General features: G+C 44.9%; 2 protein-coding genes across 5 annotated transcripts in view; one reads left to right on the forward strand and one right to left on the reverse strand.

The window, feature by feature from the left end:
• Nucleotides 1–11,829, forward strand: part of LOC110523727 (SET domain containing 1B, histone lysine methyltransferase) — a 24,278-nt gene extending 12,449 nt beyond the window's left edge. For 2 of the 4 annotated variants that reach the window (XM_090234738.1, XM_090234736.1), the window contains exons 7-18: nt 3,243–3,986; nt 4,570–4,740; nt 4,862–5,146; nt 5,315–5,396; nt 5,497–5,922; nt 6,045–6,215; nt 6,648–7,420; nt 7,731–7,898; nt 8,074–8,199; nt 8,319–8,438; nt 8,611–8,748; nt 8,863–11,829. In XM_090234738.1, the coding sequence (XP_090090864.1) occupies nt 3,243–3,986; nt 4,570–4,740; nt 4,862–5,146; nt 5,315–5,396; nt 5,497–5,922; nt 6,045–6,215; nt 6,648–7,420; nt 7,731–7,898; nt 8,074–8,199; nt 8,319–8,438; nt 8,611–8,748; nt 8,863–9,036 (3,378 nt within the window). In that variant the 3' untranslated portion in view covers nt 9,037–11,829. Of the gene's footprint in view, nt 1–3,242; nt 3,987–4,569; nt 4,741–4,861; nt 5,147–5,314; nt 5,397–5,496; nt 5,923–6,044; nt 7,421–7,730; nt 7,899–8,073; nt 8,200–8,318; nt 8,439–8,610; nt 8,749–8,862 lie in introns of all 4 variants that reach the window. The other 2 variants (XM_090234735.1, XM_090234734.1) reach the window with 1 other exon arrangement.
• On the reverse strand, nt 11,741–17,710 carry car15 (carbonic anhydrase 15). Its single transcript, XM_021602678.3, has 8 exons — nt 17,533–17,710; nt 17,389–17,418; nt 17,015–17,191; nt 16,659–16,804; nt 16,425–16,517; nt 16,247–16,313; nt 15,243–15,403; nt 11,741–13,435 (listed from the first exon to the last, which is right to left on the reverse strand). The coding sequence occupies exons 1-8, from the start codon at nt 17,612–17,614 to the stop codon at nt 13,211–13,213; spliced, it is 981 nt and encodes a 326-aa protein (XP_021458353.1). The 5' UTR covers nt 17,615–17,710; the 3' UTR covers nt 11,741–13,210.
• Between the last annotated feature and the right edge of the window lie 763 nt (nt 17,711–18,473).

The following is an 18,473-nucleotide window of genomic DNA, read 5'->3' on the forward strand; positions in this document are numbered from 1 at the left end:
TTTAAAACCTGGTCCCAGAGCAATTTGTCAGGAAAAGTAAGTGGCAGTACAGTAGCGGTACAATTTTATGGCCTAACAGGGTACCTCTATCGGTTCAACTAGTCTTTGATAGTTAAAGAAAAACACTTTAGGAAGTAATTATTCTCTTGATGAGTACAGTTATTTTCCTCATGTTTGATACTCACTGTTTGTAACTAGCTTGTGCCCTGGTAGTAGTAGACCCACACCAAGTGATGTGACTGGGAAAGAGAAACCGGACTCCTGCTGTTGGGGAATAGAAAACACTTTCACTTCCTCTTTTTAAAGCTCATGGGACACGTCGTCAGGGGAGGAGTAGCCTACAGGCCCCATTCAACACTCATCACTTACTGGTTCTGTTGAGCCTGACATTCAGGATTGGCCACATAGCCCTGTATGTTTTATGTTATCACAAAGCAACATTTCAATAATATGACTAGTTTGGCACATACACACCACTCCCCAGGCTTTTTAAGTCTTTGCGAGTTTGTTTGTTTCATGAATCATGATTTCATTGCCACCCAGATATGGGTTGTTTAACAATGATGGCTATTATTAATGGGTTGGGGGAAACATTTAGTCATTTTATTCATGCTTGTGTTCAGAATCCATTTAAGTTACTAGGGTGATTTCGGTGTTTTTGTGCATTGCATTTTTCATGCAAAATCACTACTTTAATATCTCACAGAATGGACAAGCAAAATGTAAATGAAACTTTTGATTTGTGCGTCAATAGTAGCCCTTGGGGGAGTGTACCCCAAAAAGTGGCCTTGTAAATATTGACATGTTGGCGAAATAAAGCAATTAAGAAGTGCGTTATGGATGTTACTTGAAATGGACAAGCGTTTTGGGGAGACTGAACATATTAGGAAAGGTCGGAGTTGGTAAGTCTTAGGTCAAACAGAACAGATGGCAATAAAAACAATACCATAGAGGCTCAGAATAAGTTAGAGGAAAAACAAAAAGAAATTGAGGAACTTATTCAACGAAGATCAAGTGTAATATATAATAATAATAAAGCATACTGGATGGGAAATGGAGAAAAATTCGATTAAAAAAAATATATATATATATTTAAAATTTTCAGCGTAAAAATGCTACCAAAAATAATTGACTAAAACTTCTTACAAATGATGGGGTCACCTATGATTCACCAAATTTTATTTTGAAAGAGGAAGCAAAGTACTTAAAGCATATGTTTTTGTTTGTTGCCTCCATCTATTAATAATGTAATAATAACAGCCATACAGAAATACTCATGTGAACGTGAAATTACAGAGGAGGAACTTCTTGATGCAATTTAAAGCCTTTAAGTCCAGTAAAACTCCAGGGCTGGATGGCCTACCAGTTGAGGAATACCAAACCTCTTTTGATATACTCAGAGGACCGTTATTAGCATGTTTTAACCACTCCTATAAACATGGTAGATTATCAGACACTCAAGGTCTGATTTCATTATTACTGAAACAGGATACAAGTGGGAAATAGAAAGATCCAGTCCATTTAAAAAGAAATGGGAGGCCTTCAGTGTTGTGATGCTAAAAGTATAGCGCATAAGTATTGTCGGACATTATTAATTCTAATCAGACAGGTTTTTTACATGGACGATACATTGGAGATAATATAAGGCAAGTACTGTAAACAATAGAACACTATGAAAAATCTGGGAAACCAGGCCTGCTATTCATAGCAGACTTTGAAAAGGCTTTTGATAAAGTACGACTGGAGTTTCTATATAAATGTCTGGAACATTTCAGTTTTGGAGAAATCTCTTGTAAAATGGGTTAAAGTTATGTATAGTAACCCTAGGTGTAAAATAGTAAATAATGGCTACTTCTCAGAAAATGTTAAATTGTCAAGAGGAGTAAACCAAGGTTGTCCACTATCAGCATATCTATTTATTATAGCCATCAAAATGTTAGCTATTAAAATCAGATCCAACAATAATATCAAGGAATTAGAAATATAGGGCTGTCATTGTACGCTGATGATTCATGTTCTTTTAAATCCACAATTTGGATCCCTCCACAGCCTCATAGAGGATATAGATACTTTTTCGAACCTCTCTGGATTTCAACCAAATTATGATAAGTGTATTACGTATTGAATCACTAAAAAATTCTACTTTTACTTTACCATGTAGTTTACCAATAAAAAGGTATGATGTGGAGGGCAGAAATGATTAAATATTAAAGCATTACACCTCTCACTAAAGGCTTCAGTCATGCAAAAGTTATGCTTAAATCCAAACGGGTTCTCTAGCAAATTAGTAAAAATGTCTCCCCCTATGTTCACGAAAGGCCTTTTTCCCTTGATTCAGATTACAACCTCTCACTTTCAGTTATTTTAAAAGGAAATCATCTCTCAAATATCATTATTTTTAAAACAAGCCATAGAAAGTTGGTTGCAATTTCAATTCAATTCACCAGAAAAGACAGAGCAAGTAATATTGTGGTCAAACTCAAATATACTAATTGATTTTTAAAAAATAGCAAAGATTTCTAAAAACCTGTTTTTGCTTTGTCGTTATGGGGTATTGTTTGTAGACTGGGGGTCTGGGGGCACTATTTCATCAATTTTAGAATAAGGCTGTAATGTAACAAAATGTGGAAAATACTTTCTGAATGCACTGTAATAATGGGTGGCCACCTGATGAATGACATAGGCCTAATTGGGCCTCAACCCCATTGACCACCTTTGGGATGAATTGGAATGCTGACTGCGAGCCAGGCCTAATCGCCCAATGTCAGTGCCCGACCTCACTAATGCTCTTGTGGCTGAATGGAAGCAAGTCCCCGCAGCAATGTTCCAACATCTAGTGGAAATTCTTCCCAGAAGAGTGGAGGCTGTTATAGCAGCAAAGGGGGGATCAACTCCATACTAATGCAGATGATTTTTGGAATGAGATGTTCGACTAGCAGGTGTCCATATACTTTTGGTAATGTGGTGTATCTGCAATGTTGTAGACGATAACCATCTGATAAAGTGTTTGTTAAGCTGCATTTGAAGTGGCATGTGATTTGCATCCACTGCTTAGTTATCAAAGGTATTTCTGATGTCAAACTGCACATGCAACTTTTCATGACACGGCTCGGGAAACGGGTCTGTAGGGATGAGTAGAGAAGCTGGGACCTGTGCTCATTGTGTGGAGGCTTCCTATTTGACTCTCAGGTCATGTACTGTATAGAGATGTCCTGACACCTTGTCCTTTCCCTCTCCCACAGAGCCATCAGTCTTCTGGGGAAGACATGGAGATCTCGGATGAGGACGACGTGCCAGGCACGCCCACGCACAGTGGCGACTGTGCCAAAGGCATTGTGGTCCACTCTGCTGTGTCCCCCATGCAGTCTATGCCCCTCCCACCCCCCGGCTTCCATCCTCTACCCCCTCAAGCGGGCTTCGGTCTTCCACACCACCTCTCTGCCGTCCCGGGCCCACACCTGGCACCTGGAGTGCCCCACCCCATGCTGCCTCACCTCTACCCCCATGGCATGGTGCCCATGATGCAGATGGAGCTGATGAGCTGCCTGCCTCAATGGGGCAGTGTTCACATGTCCTTCCAGATGCAGACCCAAATGCTGAGTCGCATGGCCCAGACCCGGGGGCCCTACCCCTACCCACACTTCATGAACACAGGAGGGACGGCTTCAGCTGGGTCAGCAGCCATGCAGTTTGGGGGTCCCTACCTACCCTTGTCCATGAGTAGCACCCCAGCTGCCAGTGCAGGGGGCCACGGGCAGCAACCTTGGCCCCATCCTAGCATGCCCAAGTTCAACCCTGCTGTTCCTCCACCGGGCTACGAGGCTAAGAAGGAGGATCCTCACAAGGCCACTGTGGAAGGGGTGCTGCTGGTCATCGTCAAGGAGCTGAAGGCCATCATGAAGAGGGACCTCAACCGTAAGATGGTGGAGGTGGTGGCCTTTAGGGCCTTTGACGAGTGGTGGGATAAGAAAGAACACTCAGCCAAGGTGAGTCATACTGCAAATCCAGCTCCTGTCTAGTCTCACTCCAGTCTCACGTGAACAGTCAATTCTGAGATTATTTTTTATCATTATATATTTTATTTAACTAAGCCCTGGCCTGTCATTGTTGGTTTAGCTCAAATATATATCACTCAGTCTTTTTGTGGCCATTGTTGCTTGGATACAAAATGAATGTTTTTAGGAAAGCCTCATTTAGAACTCCTGGAATGTTTTGTATCAGAAAAGCTCAACTAACCTCATATTTTTGCGAAGTCGAGGTTATGAGTGATAATTTATTTGAATGCGTTGAAATGATGGACTCTTGACAATAAGGTAGGTATATCAGAGCTATATATTTAGAGAATTTGGTTAGTTGAATGAGTTTGGTTAATTGAAATGGGTGAAATCGTTGAGTACAAAGGACATTGCTGTGTGAACTGGCTAGGTTGTTGTACTTTGCTATTTCACAAACTCTAGCTACCATTTAATTGTAATGACATGACTATTCAAGCCAGGTATTCTCCTGCGTTAACTAGCCAGATAGCAAACAGGCTTTCATGTCAGTACCATGTTGTTGTTCGTCCCCCAGGCGTCCCTGACCCCGGTGAAGGCTGGCGAGGAGGAGAAGGAGAAGCCCAAGCCCAAAGAGACCATGGGCTCCAGTCTACTGGAGAACTGGAACAAGGGAGAAGGCCTAGGCTATGAGGGTATGGGCCTGGGCATCGGCCTCCGAGGAGCCATCCGCCTGCCCTCCTTCAAGGTACCACCAGCCACTTTTAGGATTGATTAAGAATATGTCTAAAGGGCTCTGGTGCTTTGAAAAATCGTTCAACAATTGTATTTGTCAGAGATGATTAATGTGTGTGTGTGTGTGTCTTCAGGTGAAGAGGAAGGACCCTCCTGATGCCACCTCCACCGGGGACACTAAGCGAGCGCGACCCTCCACGCCTGTAGACGATGAGCTGGAGGACATAGCGGAACTTCCAGAAGACGGGTCCAGGATGGACGAGGACAGTGCGGCATTACGGAGGCGACATGCACGGCCGCTGGAGCTGGACAGTGAGGGAGAGGAGGAAGAAGAGACTTCTGGGAAAGAGGAGTCTCTGTCCGATAGGGAGGAGGAGCCTGACGAGACAGAGGCTTCTGAGAGGTTGTCATCGGGCAAGGTGAGCTGTCAATCAAATGACCACATGTCCTAGAATGGTAGCTGAACTGTTGACCATCACAACCTTCAACAGGTGCTTCAGCTCATTGGGAGAAGGCAACCTGAGGCATCATACTGTAGACCAATGTTTTTAATAATAGCTTTTAACCTCTGTGATTGGACCTTTCAGGAGAGTGGAGAGGAAGAGGATGAGGAAGAAGATGAGGCGGCCTCAACCAGTGATGGTGAATCATCGGAGTCGTCGGATGAGGGTAAATCCACGCTTATGTCAATGACCATAGTTATTTGGTACTGTGTGTAAACTCTGCCTCTGTAACTTGTCCTATTCTCTCTCCTCCTCGCTCCCAACAGATGTTGCCAGTTCAGCATCCTCGAAAGTTGTCTCTGACTCCTCTGCGAGTGGGGACTCCTCTGACTATGATTCCAGTTCAGAGGAGGAGGCAGAAGAGGAGGAGGAAGAGGAGGAGGAGGCGGCGGTAGACGTGGAGAGTCTACCGGATAAAGACGAGGACCGGGTTCGGACATCTTCGTCCTCATCCTCCTCTTCGTCTTCCTCATCTGAGGAGGAGGTGGAGCCCAAGGCGCCCAGCACGCCCTTAGGTCCTCCCCCAGAGGATGAGCCCTCCGAGCTGGCTGGTTTAGAGGAAGACCAGAGGCCTAGGGAGGGGCTGAAGCTCAAGCCCAACCACAGATCCCTCAGCGAGGTCACAGGAGCAGCGGAGCCTGGCCGGACCAGCCTGGAGGACCTCAGGCCCCCTTCACCCAAAGGAGTCCCAGGTCTTAACCCTCTCCTGTTACCTAACCACACAAGCTTTGTGTTTCAGAAGCCATTTCAGATGTTACACTCTGCATATTGCTTTTAACTGACAGATTGTCATGACATGTTGGTTGTCTTTCAGCTGAGGAGTCAGACCTTGACCTGGAAGTCGCCATCCCTGTATTGAAGACCGAGCCCCAGGATGATGTTACTAACCTGCGGCCGCCCACCCCGACGGGCTCCCTGGCTGACAGCGACCAGGACTCTCGACCCAAGGCCCACACAGAGGACAAGGATCTGCCCTGTACGCCAGGTAGAGGGGCTTCCACATCCCTGGACCCCGACACAGCCCTCCTTAGATCCCTAGTAGTCCCACCTATGCACCTCCCCCTCCCCCCTTCCCCAGCCATGGGAGGCCACTCCCTCCTGCTACCGCCTCCCGGCCCCATGCCGAACCTCCCCCTCCCCTTTAGGGACAGGCTGTCCACAGACGAGGATGTGCCCCGCACCCCTGGCAGGGACCTGATGGACCGGGCAAGGGGCCTGGGCAAGTCCCAGAACAGCACCGAGAACGTGCCCGTCACGCCTGGCAGCGATGCCCCTCTGACTGGCAGCAGCCTGGTTAGCCTCAGCTCCCCCCACATATCCGCCAGCCCCTTCTCCTACCCTGCCCAGTCCCCCGTCCTGAGTGCAGGTATCCCCCGAACCCCCGGCAGAGATTTGACCTTTACCCCTGTCTTCCCAGACCCCACAGCCCTGGCTGTTGGCCTTCCCATCCACCGGAAAGCCTCTTCAGAAAGTCCGCTGTTCAAGGAGCCTCCACTCAGCACCTTGGCCAGCCAGACCTTGCCCCCCGTCTCCCTCCAGGGACAGGCCTTAACCAGCGTGCCAAAAGACCTGCCTGCTGTCCCGGCCTTAGACCTCCCAGTGCCCCCGGACATAACCCCGCCTAAGAGGAAGCCTGGGCGACCCAAGAGTAAAAAGGCTGCAGCTCTGGCAGCTCTGGCAGCACTGACTTCTCCTAAGACTGAGCCTATGGAGCTCTCGGTGACTCCCACCTCCATGCCTCCCTCTTTGCCTCACGATGCCCAGCTCCGAGAACTCTCTGCAGACACGGCTGCTGCAGCCACTCTTCCTGGAATACCCGGCTACGTTGGGCTAGACTCCTCCACAGTGGGCCTGGACTTCCGGGAAGGGGAGCCAGAGCCGCATACGGTTCTGCCCCTTGACGACCGGTTCCTCCCCTATGAAGAAGAGGAGCGCGTGCAGAAGCCTGCCCGTAAGGTGCGGCGAGGGTGGGAAGAGCTGCTGCTGGCTAGCCACTCCCCCGCGTTCACGCCGCCGCGGCCCCACCTCGCTCCACGCTCTGAGTTCGAGGAGATGACCATCCTGTACGACATCTGGAACGACGGCATCGATGAGGAGGACATCCGGCACCTGCAGGTCACCTACGACAAGATGCTGCAGCAGGACAATGGCAACGACTGGCTCAACGACACACTGTGGGTCCAGCACCCTCATATCCTTTACTACTCTCTGTTGACAATATTACTGCCCATTTATTGCTAGTACATTTATATTTGCCTTTAACTGTATAGCAATGATAGGGCCCTCTGCTGCCTCTCTACTCAAATACAAACAAGTTAGTCTGTTTTTGTCCTAAAGTGTTGTTCCTTTATTGTCCTTTTTTTCCCAGTTTTTTTTTTTGCTTAGTCGTCAAGCAATTTATATAGGTGTACATTTAGAAATGCTTGGTCATGGTTCGACCAACCCAAGGTTTAGCCTCCTCCAAAAGCCCTTTAGAATGATTTCCCTTGACTCCCCTGTACCTACCAACATCCCAGCGGTGAAGAGGAAGAGGAGGGACGATGGCATGAGGGATCACATGACTGGCTGTGCCCGTAGCGAGGGCTACTACAAGATCGACAAGAAGGACAAGATCAAATACCTCAACAGCAACAAGCACCTGCTGGAGGAGGGGCCCATAGACATGCAGGTGGGTTTCAGCAGAGAGTGGGCTGATGGGCTTGAGTTCACATCAGCAAGGGTGTCTGTTCATCTGTGCGTTTGTGCGTCCGTTTGCCTTGAGTAGGAGCTCATTGTGTTTTCCTTCTTAATTTCCCCTCTGTCACTCAATCTCCTTCTCTCCCTTCCTCCGTCTCTCTCTGCAGGGCAAGAGCATTCCCGCGCAGCCCCTCGTCTCCACCAGAGCTGGCTCTGAGCGTCGGTCTGAACAGCGCCGCCTGCTGTCCTCTTTCAGCTGTGACAGCGACCTGCTCAAGTTCAACCAGCTGAAGGTACCAAAGGCCAAACACAACCCACACACAACCACTGTTATTTTACTCTGTTAATGTGTCAATGCAATACTGTCACTTCAATTTGTCTTGTTTTTCCTTTTTTAAAACTCTTTCCCCAGTTCCGTAAGAAGAAGATTCGGTTCTGTAAGTCGCATATCCACGACTGGGGTTTGTTTGCTATGGAGCCAATTGCTGCTGACGAGATGGTGATTGAGTACGTGGGTCAGAACATCAGGCAGGTGAGTAGAACACAACTGTCTTCTCAGTCTGAGGGAGGCGATGCGCAGACAGGAAGCAATCTAGAGATTATCCGACAACACAAACGTGTACTTTGTGCCGGCTGCAAATCGTCAAGTCCTACAGGTGAGTGTTAAGCAGGCTAAGTGTAAAACCATCCAATCCTGTGACCAGGTGATTGCTGACATGAGGGAGAAGCGCTACGAGGACGAGGGCATCGGGAGCAGCTACATGTTCCGTGTGGACCACGACACCATCATAGACGCCACCAAGTGTGGCAACTTCGCCCGCTTCATCAACCACAGCTGCAATGTAAGTGTCTCTTCTCAATCAAAACTGAACCTAGTCAATTCGTTGACCCAATTTCACATTGCTACGCTAGCAAACACGCTGACGCTAACACCTCTGTTTTGTTCGTCTTCTCAGCCCAACTGCTACGCTAAGGTGATCACAGTGGAGTCCCAAAAGAAGATCGTCATCTACTCCCGACAACCCATCAACGTCAACGAGGAGATCACCTACGACTACAAGTTCCCCATCGAGGACGAGAAGATCCCCTGCTTGTGTGGGGCAGAGAACTGTAGGGGAACGTTGAACTAACGTTAGTCCCTGGCCAAGGGGAAACTCCCGGAAAACAACAAGCACTGTTACCAACCAACGTTGTCCCCCATTCCCTGGACACGCACACAGAGACATCATGCTAAAAACACAAGGACAAAAGAGGAGGGGTGGAAGAACCAGGAGATGGGTAAACAACCCATCATCTGGATACAGTGCAGCTACCTGTCTGGGACTCTTTTTATACATGCAGATATTTACTCAAGATTGTTTACGATTCCAGGTGCTCTTTAAAATGGACATAAACATGGGTTTTCTACTACTCTGCCAGTGACCTTTTTGAATTTCCACAATGCTGTACACCATCTGACTTCCTGGTGCAGCACCCTTAATGGTTTTGAGTTCTATTCAGCATGGTTCCCCCCAGGTCTGGTCTTGGCTTGTACAGTTTTACCTACTCCAGCTTTTCTCATAAGCTTTACGGAGACCACGTGGAACGTAGCCCTCCATTTTCTATGTACACACACACACACACACACACACTTCTAGCTCTAGCTGCTCATTAATACTGTTGACACGCACAATGAAAACACTTGGCCGTGGGAGGGACACCGCTTACCCCGCGGTGACACTATTCTCACCATTTATGGTGGCCATAGTGGCACATACAGGAAGTAGGTTTGGGGTCTTGAGAACTGGGTTTGCCACCCAAGGAGAAGCCTGTGGGGATGCCTCCATTTGCTTAACCCCCCCCCCCCCCTTTTGTTTTCCATAGTAAATGCAGAAAACTGATGTAATTGAAGCTACAGAATGAGTCATTGTGTCATCAAGTCACAAACATGTGGAGATCACTGGAGTGCAGATGAATCCACACCTGCTCATTCCAGCAAACAATATAGAGTATGCTGCTGCCTGTTACTTTATTTAAACATGAAGGAATACGTTTTCAGAGATTTATAAAATGTTATTCCAATGGTTTTGCCATCCTTTGTTGTCGTTCAGAAATGACTCTTCGTACCGTCTTGTCTTCCCCCAAAAACACTATTGTATTTTGCGTGCAATGAGTGAAAGTACTGCCCTCTGTAGGCCATACGAATGGGAAAATAATGCAAGATGGGTTCCTTAAAAAGTTAACACAATCGAACCTCGACACCATAGTGTTGTGTTTCCAAAAGCAGCCATAGGCGCATCATTCCTTCCATAGCAAACTTTGTCCCTGCACAGTGAGACTGCTAATGCAGATTGTATTGAAACGTTTTGACTTCATGATGCCTGCTCACCTCCAACATGACATCCATCCATGTCAATCTGGCTGCTGAGGTTACCATGTTTATAGAGGTGATTGACCATTTAAAAGATGGTTCTAAGGAAGGGTTCCGATCCGTAACAGCTGATGAGTGAATAGCAATTTGAACTAGTATTATTAGGTTTAGGCTTTTCGTCATGCTTAGATTTCTTCCTAAAGCTTGTCCAATGCTGTCTGGAAGCCATACCGATGTCCATTGCATTTCCAGTGTTAAATCTTGAGAGAAGCATGTATTCAGTGCTCTATAAAGTTGATTACAGGAAAATGATAGTAAAAATAAGTGAAACCTAGGTAAATGTAATTCCAATGTTCTCACATGACTGCAGTTACGAGGAACTGGGGGGGGGGGGCTAGAAAAGAAGGCAGTTTATAAACGTAAGTTAAATCACAAGTGTCATATGTCTACGCTTCTGGGGTTTCCATGACTACAGGGCAAAAAGTGTTTCTGAAATCTGCCGCTTACAACTGTGTTAATGCGCATGCACTATTATGAAATGCTGTCTACTTTCGCCTGTGTGGATGTGTTTTGTATTGTATGTCATGAATGTGTGTGGTGTACGTGACATTGTCTTTATTTTACTGTCTGGTGGTGTGTTGATGACTGGTTTAGGTGTTCTCACTCCATGGTGCTTCTTTGTAACATGTCTGGTCCCTCACGGTACAAGTTAGTTCAGTATTCTACTCGGTATACAGAAGTGTTTCTAATCTCAAACAACCCAATAGACCTTGCACTATCACCACACTAAGAACCCCGAGCTTCAGTCTTCTGTTTGTGTGTTTGTCGCGTGGGTATCGTCTCTTGTCATTCAGTTTCGTGAATCATTGCCGTTTTTGAATGCACTGGAGGCTTGCACTTCTGCTTACGCCCTCCTAGCCAATCAGAAGTCTGACGACCAAGTCATTCATTGCTTCTCATTCAGTTGGACAGCTCAGTGTTTTTGCTTTTTATATTGTACAGGATCACTTGTATAGAAAAATACCTGAAGCTTTTTTTATCTATCGTCATGGGGAATACATAAAATGATGCATCTTTTTTTCAACAAAAAGGTGAGTATTTGAAGTGGTCTTTTCAGGGATCAGTAAAAAAAAAAAGAAATCTTTAAAAAAACATGGGTTTAATTGTTTATCTAAAGGAAAGGTGCATCTTGTACAGAAAAAAAATCTCCACTTCCCTTTGAAAGATTGTTTCTTGTAGAAACGTCTTCATTTCCTTTGTAATCTTAAAATGAATAAATACTTTAACTGTGAATATATATATATTTTTGTTCCGGGGGATATGCTACAGCAATACAGCTGAGAGATCTGTGTCAGACAGAGCTGGTGAAGCTGGTGGCAGTATTTTCAGCTTGTGTCAAGCTTTATTTAGTAGTTTTTGTTCTATGAAAATCTGTTTGCAGTGTGGAGAAAGGAAGAAAACATGGTGCAGAAATGACATGGGAATGGGGTGGAATCATCAGCCTGTTTCTCATGTCTATTTATTACACAAATGTATGAAAAATAAAATCATAGAAAATAAAGGCTTTTTTTTTCAAATGATTGAGTTAATTGAATGAATACATTAAATTTCAGTGTTCAGACAGTAAACCATTAGTATCAACTGACACACAGGACGTTGGATAAATAACATTTCCTTCATGTTGAAAATGTCAATGGAGAATGCCTGCATACCTTCACCCATAATAAGCAACATGAATAAACCAACATTCAGAAATTGAGAGATGTTGTCCGTTTCATTAAACAATGCCCTACTGTCTGTAGGCTAGAGTTTAGTTCAGGACCAAATCATGTGATTTCTCCCCCATGTCAGGCAGTGTCAATTCTAGTGATCATATGGACTCCCAACAGTATTAAATCAGTATACCAATAGCATCAATCTCCAATCATAGCAATAGCATCAACCACTTAACAGGTATGGTCAGTAAAGAAATGTAATTAAACTACCTGTGATTGAGGCCCCCCATGACGCCAGTGATCTCATTCTCACCCAGCCAAGTCCTGATAGTCACACTCAACCATCCGGACTGACAGAGACAGAGTGGCCTCTGTGTGTCTGCCCTCTGCCACCCCAAGTCAGTGACAGGAGGTGGATGGTGTGACCAGCAGTAGGGGAACAATACAGTCAGCATGGATACACAGGTCAGGTTGTCAGGCTTCCCGGGATCACCATTCTCTTTATCGTATTGGATTTGGTCAACCGCCAGAACTGGACAAAGTGTGAGATGTTGTAATGCCACTACTTTATCAATCCACATCTCACTCATACAACCCCCCAGTATGAGCATGTCACACCAGTCATTCTGAGCGAGTCACCCCTGGTAGCTGCAGAGTAGTGGTGTGACGTGGGGAATATCTTCTGATGACAGTTTCAAGTGGATCAAATTCATACAAAATAAAGGGAGGGAAGGCAGGCAGGGAAATAACAGCTCTGCTACCTGCCCATAGCAGTTGCTGAGGGAATATACATCAATGTCATATGGCCACCAGGGGGAATATAAACACAGTGAGTTCAAATTCAATGATTTGTTTAATTAACATTAATATAGTAGGTTAGGTAGTGATTGAATGCAGTACAATCAGAGATGCATACACGGTAGCATTGATGAAAAAAATGTTTGTACTGTTACCAGTACTAGATCTAGTCTACACAATGTTATGAGTTGAACTGTTAAACATGAAATGAAACATTAAACCATTTCTAATTGAACGCAATGACAGTAATATGATGAAAAGATAGAGGTCAATCACAGTAAACAGTACTCTTATTTTTCACAGTATTTTATGTATCCTCTGTATTAATAAAAATCCCCCCAAAAATCTATGGTATTGGCAACTTCAGAGTCTCGGCTATGAGGCTGTCCCACAAGTAGAGAGTGTAAAGCTAGCATCAACAAAACAGCCCTGAGCAAAGAGCTAGAGCCCATAGATAATCCCAACAGTTAAAGTCAATTGAAGGAGAAATATTGAGAGTGCTGGGCTATAGAGGTGATTGGCCGTCGCTGTAAGCAGCTTGGCATCTTTGGAGGCGTAGACGCTGCGACTGAAGGTGGGATGGATGTGTCGGAAGTTATCATGGAGATGTGCTACAAATTCTTCATCCTCCTCTGTGGAGAAAATCCCAGTGACAAACTGTTCAAACTAGGAAAGAAAAAACTAATTTAAAGGGTGGTTATTTATAAACTGTGATGTAATTAAGCATGATCATTCATTAGATTCATCAGATCATTCATGGTATTGTTTTCCATCACTAGTAACAATCCTAGTATAGCTGTTCACCCAGGGTTGTTACATGGTGACAGTATCCTGGTGGAACACAATGATCAGGCTGGTTCTACCAGGCTATGGTGAAAGCATAGATTCAGGACTTTTTCGCTAGCACAGACTGGAATATGTTTACCACATCAGTCACCGGCTTCATTAATAAGTGCATCAACAATGTCGTCCCCACAGTGACGTACGTACATATCCCAAACAGAAGTCATGGATTACAGGCAACATCCGCACTGAGCTAAAGACTAGAGCTGATGCTTTCAAGGAGCGGGACACTAATCCGAACACTTATAAGAAATCCTGTTACGCCCTCAGACGAACCATCAAACAGGCAAAACGTCAATACATGACCAATATCTAATCATACTACATTGGCTCTGACATTCGTCCGATGTGGCAAGGCTTGAAAGCTATCACAGATTACAGCACAGCTCTGCGTTCAACACCATTGTGCCCTCCAAGTTCATCACTAAGCTGACCCTAGGATTAAACACCTCCCTCTGCAACTGGATCCTGGACTTCCTGACTGGCCTCCCCCAGGTGGTGAGAGTAGGCAACAACAAATCCGCCCTTTGACCCTCAACACGGAGGCCACTCAGGGATGCGTGCTTAGTCCCCTCCTGTACTCCCTGTTCACCCACAACCGCGTAGACGCACACAACTTCAACACCATCATTCAATTTGCTGCCTACACAAAGGTGGTAGGCCTGATCACCGACAACGATGAAACAGCCTACAGGGAGGTAGTCATAGACCTGGCAGTGTAGCGCAAGAACAGCAACCTCACCCTCAACAAGACAAAGGAGCTGATCGTGGACTACAGGAAATGGAGGGCCGAGCACGTGCCCATCCACATCGACGGGGCTGTTGTGGAGCAGGTTGAGAGCTTTAAGTTCCTCGGTATCCACATCACTAAGAAACTATCATGGCCCACAAACATCAGCGCAGTTGTGAAGAGGGAATGACAATGCCTCTTCTTGCTCAGGAGGCTGAAAAGATTCAACATGGGCCCTCAGATCCTCAAAAGTTTTGACAGCTGCATCATTGAGAGCATCTTGATTGGTTGCATCACCGCTTGGTATGGCAACCGCTTGGCATCCGACCGCAAAGCGCTACAGAGGGTAGTGCGTACGGCCAAGTACATGGGGCCAAGCTTTCCTTTTATCCAGGACCTCTATTGCAGGCAGTGTCAGAGGAAGTCCCTATCAATTGTCAAAGACTCCAGGTCATAGACTGTTCTCTCTGCTCCCGCACAGCAAGTCTGGAACCAATAGGACCCTGAACAGCTTCACCCCCAAGCTATAAGACTGCTAAATATTTAGTTAAATAGTTAACCAATAACTCCCTGGAATATCTGCATTGACCCTTTTTAACTCATCACATACGCTACTGTTACTGTTTATCATCTATCCCATTGCCTTGTCACTTTATCCCTACCTATATGTTCATATCTACCTCAATTACCTCGTACCTCTGCACATCGATGCGGTACTGGTACCCCGTGTATCTAGCCAAGTTATCATTACACATTGTGTATTTATTCTTTGTGTTATTATTTTGATATTTTTCTACTATTCTACTGTAAGCAAGCATTTCACTGTTGTTCACAAAGCATGTAAAAATACAATTTGATTTGACTTGAGATTAAACCCATTCCATGTGTGTGCTTGCTTACCTGTGACCATGAGATATAGGTGGGGACTTCATACATGGTCCATATAACGGCTTGAGAACAAGGTGGAGTGGTGAGGCTACCATGGTAGCGGTAGTACTGGGACAAATGGCTCTCAGGCAGAAGGCCGATCAATGGGAATGGCTTGACTGTAGCCGTTTGACCTAGGAGAGGGAGAAAGACCTTTATTAAACATTTATTAAACCCTCCATGGGACTGAAGCATGTTCACAGTCACCACACTATATCTATACTGAACAAAAATATAAACGCAACATGCAAAAATGTCAACGATTTTTCAATTCATATAAGGAAATCAGTCATTAGGCCCTAAACTATGGATTTCACATGACTGGGCAGGGGCGCAGGCCCACCCTCTTGGGAGCCAGGCCTACCCACTGGGGAGCCAGGCCCAGGCAATCAGAATGAGTTTTTCCCCACAAAAAGGGCTTTATTACAGACAGAAATACTCCTCAGTTTCATCAGCTGTCCGGCTGGCTAGTCTCAGACGATCCCGCAGGTGAATTACACATGGTCTGCAGTTCTGAGGCCAGTTGGTCGTAATCCCAAATTCTCTAAAATGACGTTGGAGGTGGCTTATGGTAGAGAAACTAACATTCAATTATCTGACAATAGCTCTGGTGGACATTCCTGCAGTCAGCATACCAACGGCACGTTCCCTCAAAACGTGTGACATCTGTGGCATTGCATTGTGTGACAAACCTGCACATTTTAGAGTGGCCTTTTATTGTCCCCAGCACAACATGCACCTGTGTAATGATCATGCTATTTAATCAGCTTCTTGATATGCCACACCTGTCGGGCGGATGGATTATCTTGGCAAAGGAGAAATGCTCACTAACAGGGATGTCAACAAATTTGTGTTTGTTGCTGATGTGAAATATCTGAGATCTTTTATTTCAGCTAATGAAATATGGGACCAACATTTTACAAGTTGCGTTGATATTTTTGTTCAGTGTACATTAGAGTACTTATGTTTCTACAGACCTTTGTAGGCAATGGAGGGAAGTAGTCGTGATATGCGTCCAAAGTGTACATTTTCAATGTAATAAAGCTGCAAGAAGTTAGAGGTTTAGAATATATGACTTCATCATGACAAAATAAACACATATTTTTATAAATATGCTCTAAAATTAAATACATAAAGTATTTAACTATACTTTACATCAATAAAGAACGCAAGAACTGCAAGGCCAGTTGGGTCATCCAAGGCAGATGTCAAATTGGGATGACTTGACTTCATGTTGACTATGTGCATCTGCAAAAGAAAATGCACTGTCAATTAAATATTAAACCAGGATGCAGGCACTGACTGGTGCTATTTATTTTGTTCACCAAAGATATCCACCCTTCAGTGTAAAGTTGACTGGATGTAGAGAGGACCATCACCCACACTTACCTCCATTGGATACCTGTGCCTGTCCACCGTGTGCTCTGAGCCGTTGGTGTTGAGGCTTCCCCAGTGAAAGTGGAGCTGGACGGTGTGGTACGTACCTGGAAGACCTCCACCACTCACAGACATCCCATTCCCAACCTCCAACACAACTGCATACAAACACACAGAGCACTTATAAACGTCTACACAAAATGCACAACCCATTCACACACATGCATTCTCACAAGCACACACGTAGTTGTCCTGTGATGTAATAAGAAACGGGACACATAGGCTACAGTCTCTACGTAGAAAATAACTACTCAGTAGATACACCTCCTCACAAATCAATTTCTATGGTAATGATACAGGATATTCACCAGAGTGGCCATTGTTTTTCAGTTTCCAGTGTCCTGTATGAACAGCATGAAAACCATCCAGATGTAAAGCCTCCAGTGATTCATTTCTGGTCATATGATGATCCAGGTTGATTGGAGAGTGATGTTCTTCAAGTATTGGGTGGCAGGATGGGAACGCATCTCCCCATGCATATGGGTCTGAGGACACAAAAACACACGCTGCTGACTTTCAACGTGTAAGTCTACAGACACCAGAGTTAACACGATAAGAATATTACAAAAATGTTGTTTACAATATCGATTTAAAATCTACCAAAAATAATTTGAGAAAAAAACAAACATTTTAAAGTGCATCGTCTCTACTTTTGATACATTGAATAAACATAGACACTTACCACAATGACTCTCATCATAACAGAAGTCCACTGAAAGAGTAAAACAAGGAAGATATCAACTGTAAAGCATCCTTACCCATGACGGAATAGACACTCAAACAGCTGCCTACCTTGGATAATATCAAGGACAAGCCAGATACTCACCGGTGTGTGAACCTGTAATAAACATCATTAGGAAAGTTATGATTGCCAAAATCATTTCTGCGCCAATAAATGAGCAAGGCATTTCAATAGGTCTAGTTAATGTCTAAATAAAAATCAGAGGCAGGCCTAATCGGCGCTTAGGGATCTGTGCAAATGCCAAGCTTAAATAGGACTGGGAAAGTGAATGCTGAGCGCTTTTTTTTCTTTCTCTGTTTGGTCAGTGGAGTGTGTCATTGCCAGTGGTCTTTACTGATGAATGTCACATAACGGGACATTGATGCGAGGAAAGCTTGCCAACTCTTGGCTGAGCACCGATGCCCCCAAGCGGTAAGGTCAATTGTTTTTTTTAATAAAAACGATTAAGTAGCAGGTTGGAATATGTTAAATGTTAGCACTGTTTATTTTGTCAATGTATCTCCTAGTAGTCTGCCGATAAGGGTGCCTGTCGAAGGAACGGACAGGTATAGGTGTATAGGCCTAAGATCAGGTGAAAACATATGCTGCAATAGGCTACTGATGCTTGACACGGTCTGAATAATAAATCTTACATCTTTTGGTTTCAGCCTCACTGCGAAGATAAGTTGCCTTATTGGAGCGAAGACGGATAAGCCCATCTCCTATAGCCTGGGAGAATTAATTAACTTACAGGGCTTCCCTTATTCCCTGCTCCGTCAGCAACACACAACTGACCGTTTAGGGATTTCCCACATCTCATCTTAATCCCCCTGACATTTGGTTACAGCGGCTGAGGGATTTCATTGACAAATCAAGAGAACTCAGTGAAATGCCAAGACTGATGAAACACATATAGTGCCTTTGGAAAGTATGTAGACCCATAGCAAAGGGCAAACTTTTTCCACATTTTCTTACATTACAGCCTTATTCTAAAATGTATTAAATAAATAACATCCTTAGCAATCTACACACAATACCCGATAATG

This window comes from Oncorhynchus mykiss, chromosome 5, assembly GCF_057628025.1.
Source record: "Oncorhynchus mykiss isolate SJ-2025 chromosome 5, ASM5762802v1, whole genome shotgun sequence".
NCBI classification, from domain to species: domain Eukaryota; kingdom Metazoa; phylum Chordata; class Actinopteri; order Salmoniformes; family Salmonidae; genus Oncorhynchus; species Oncorhynchus mykiss.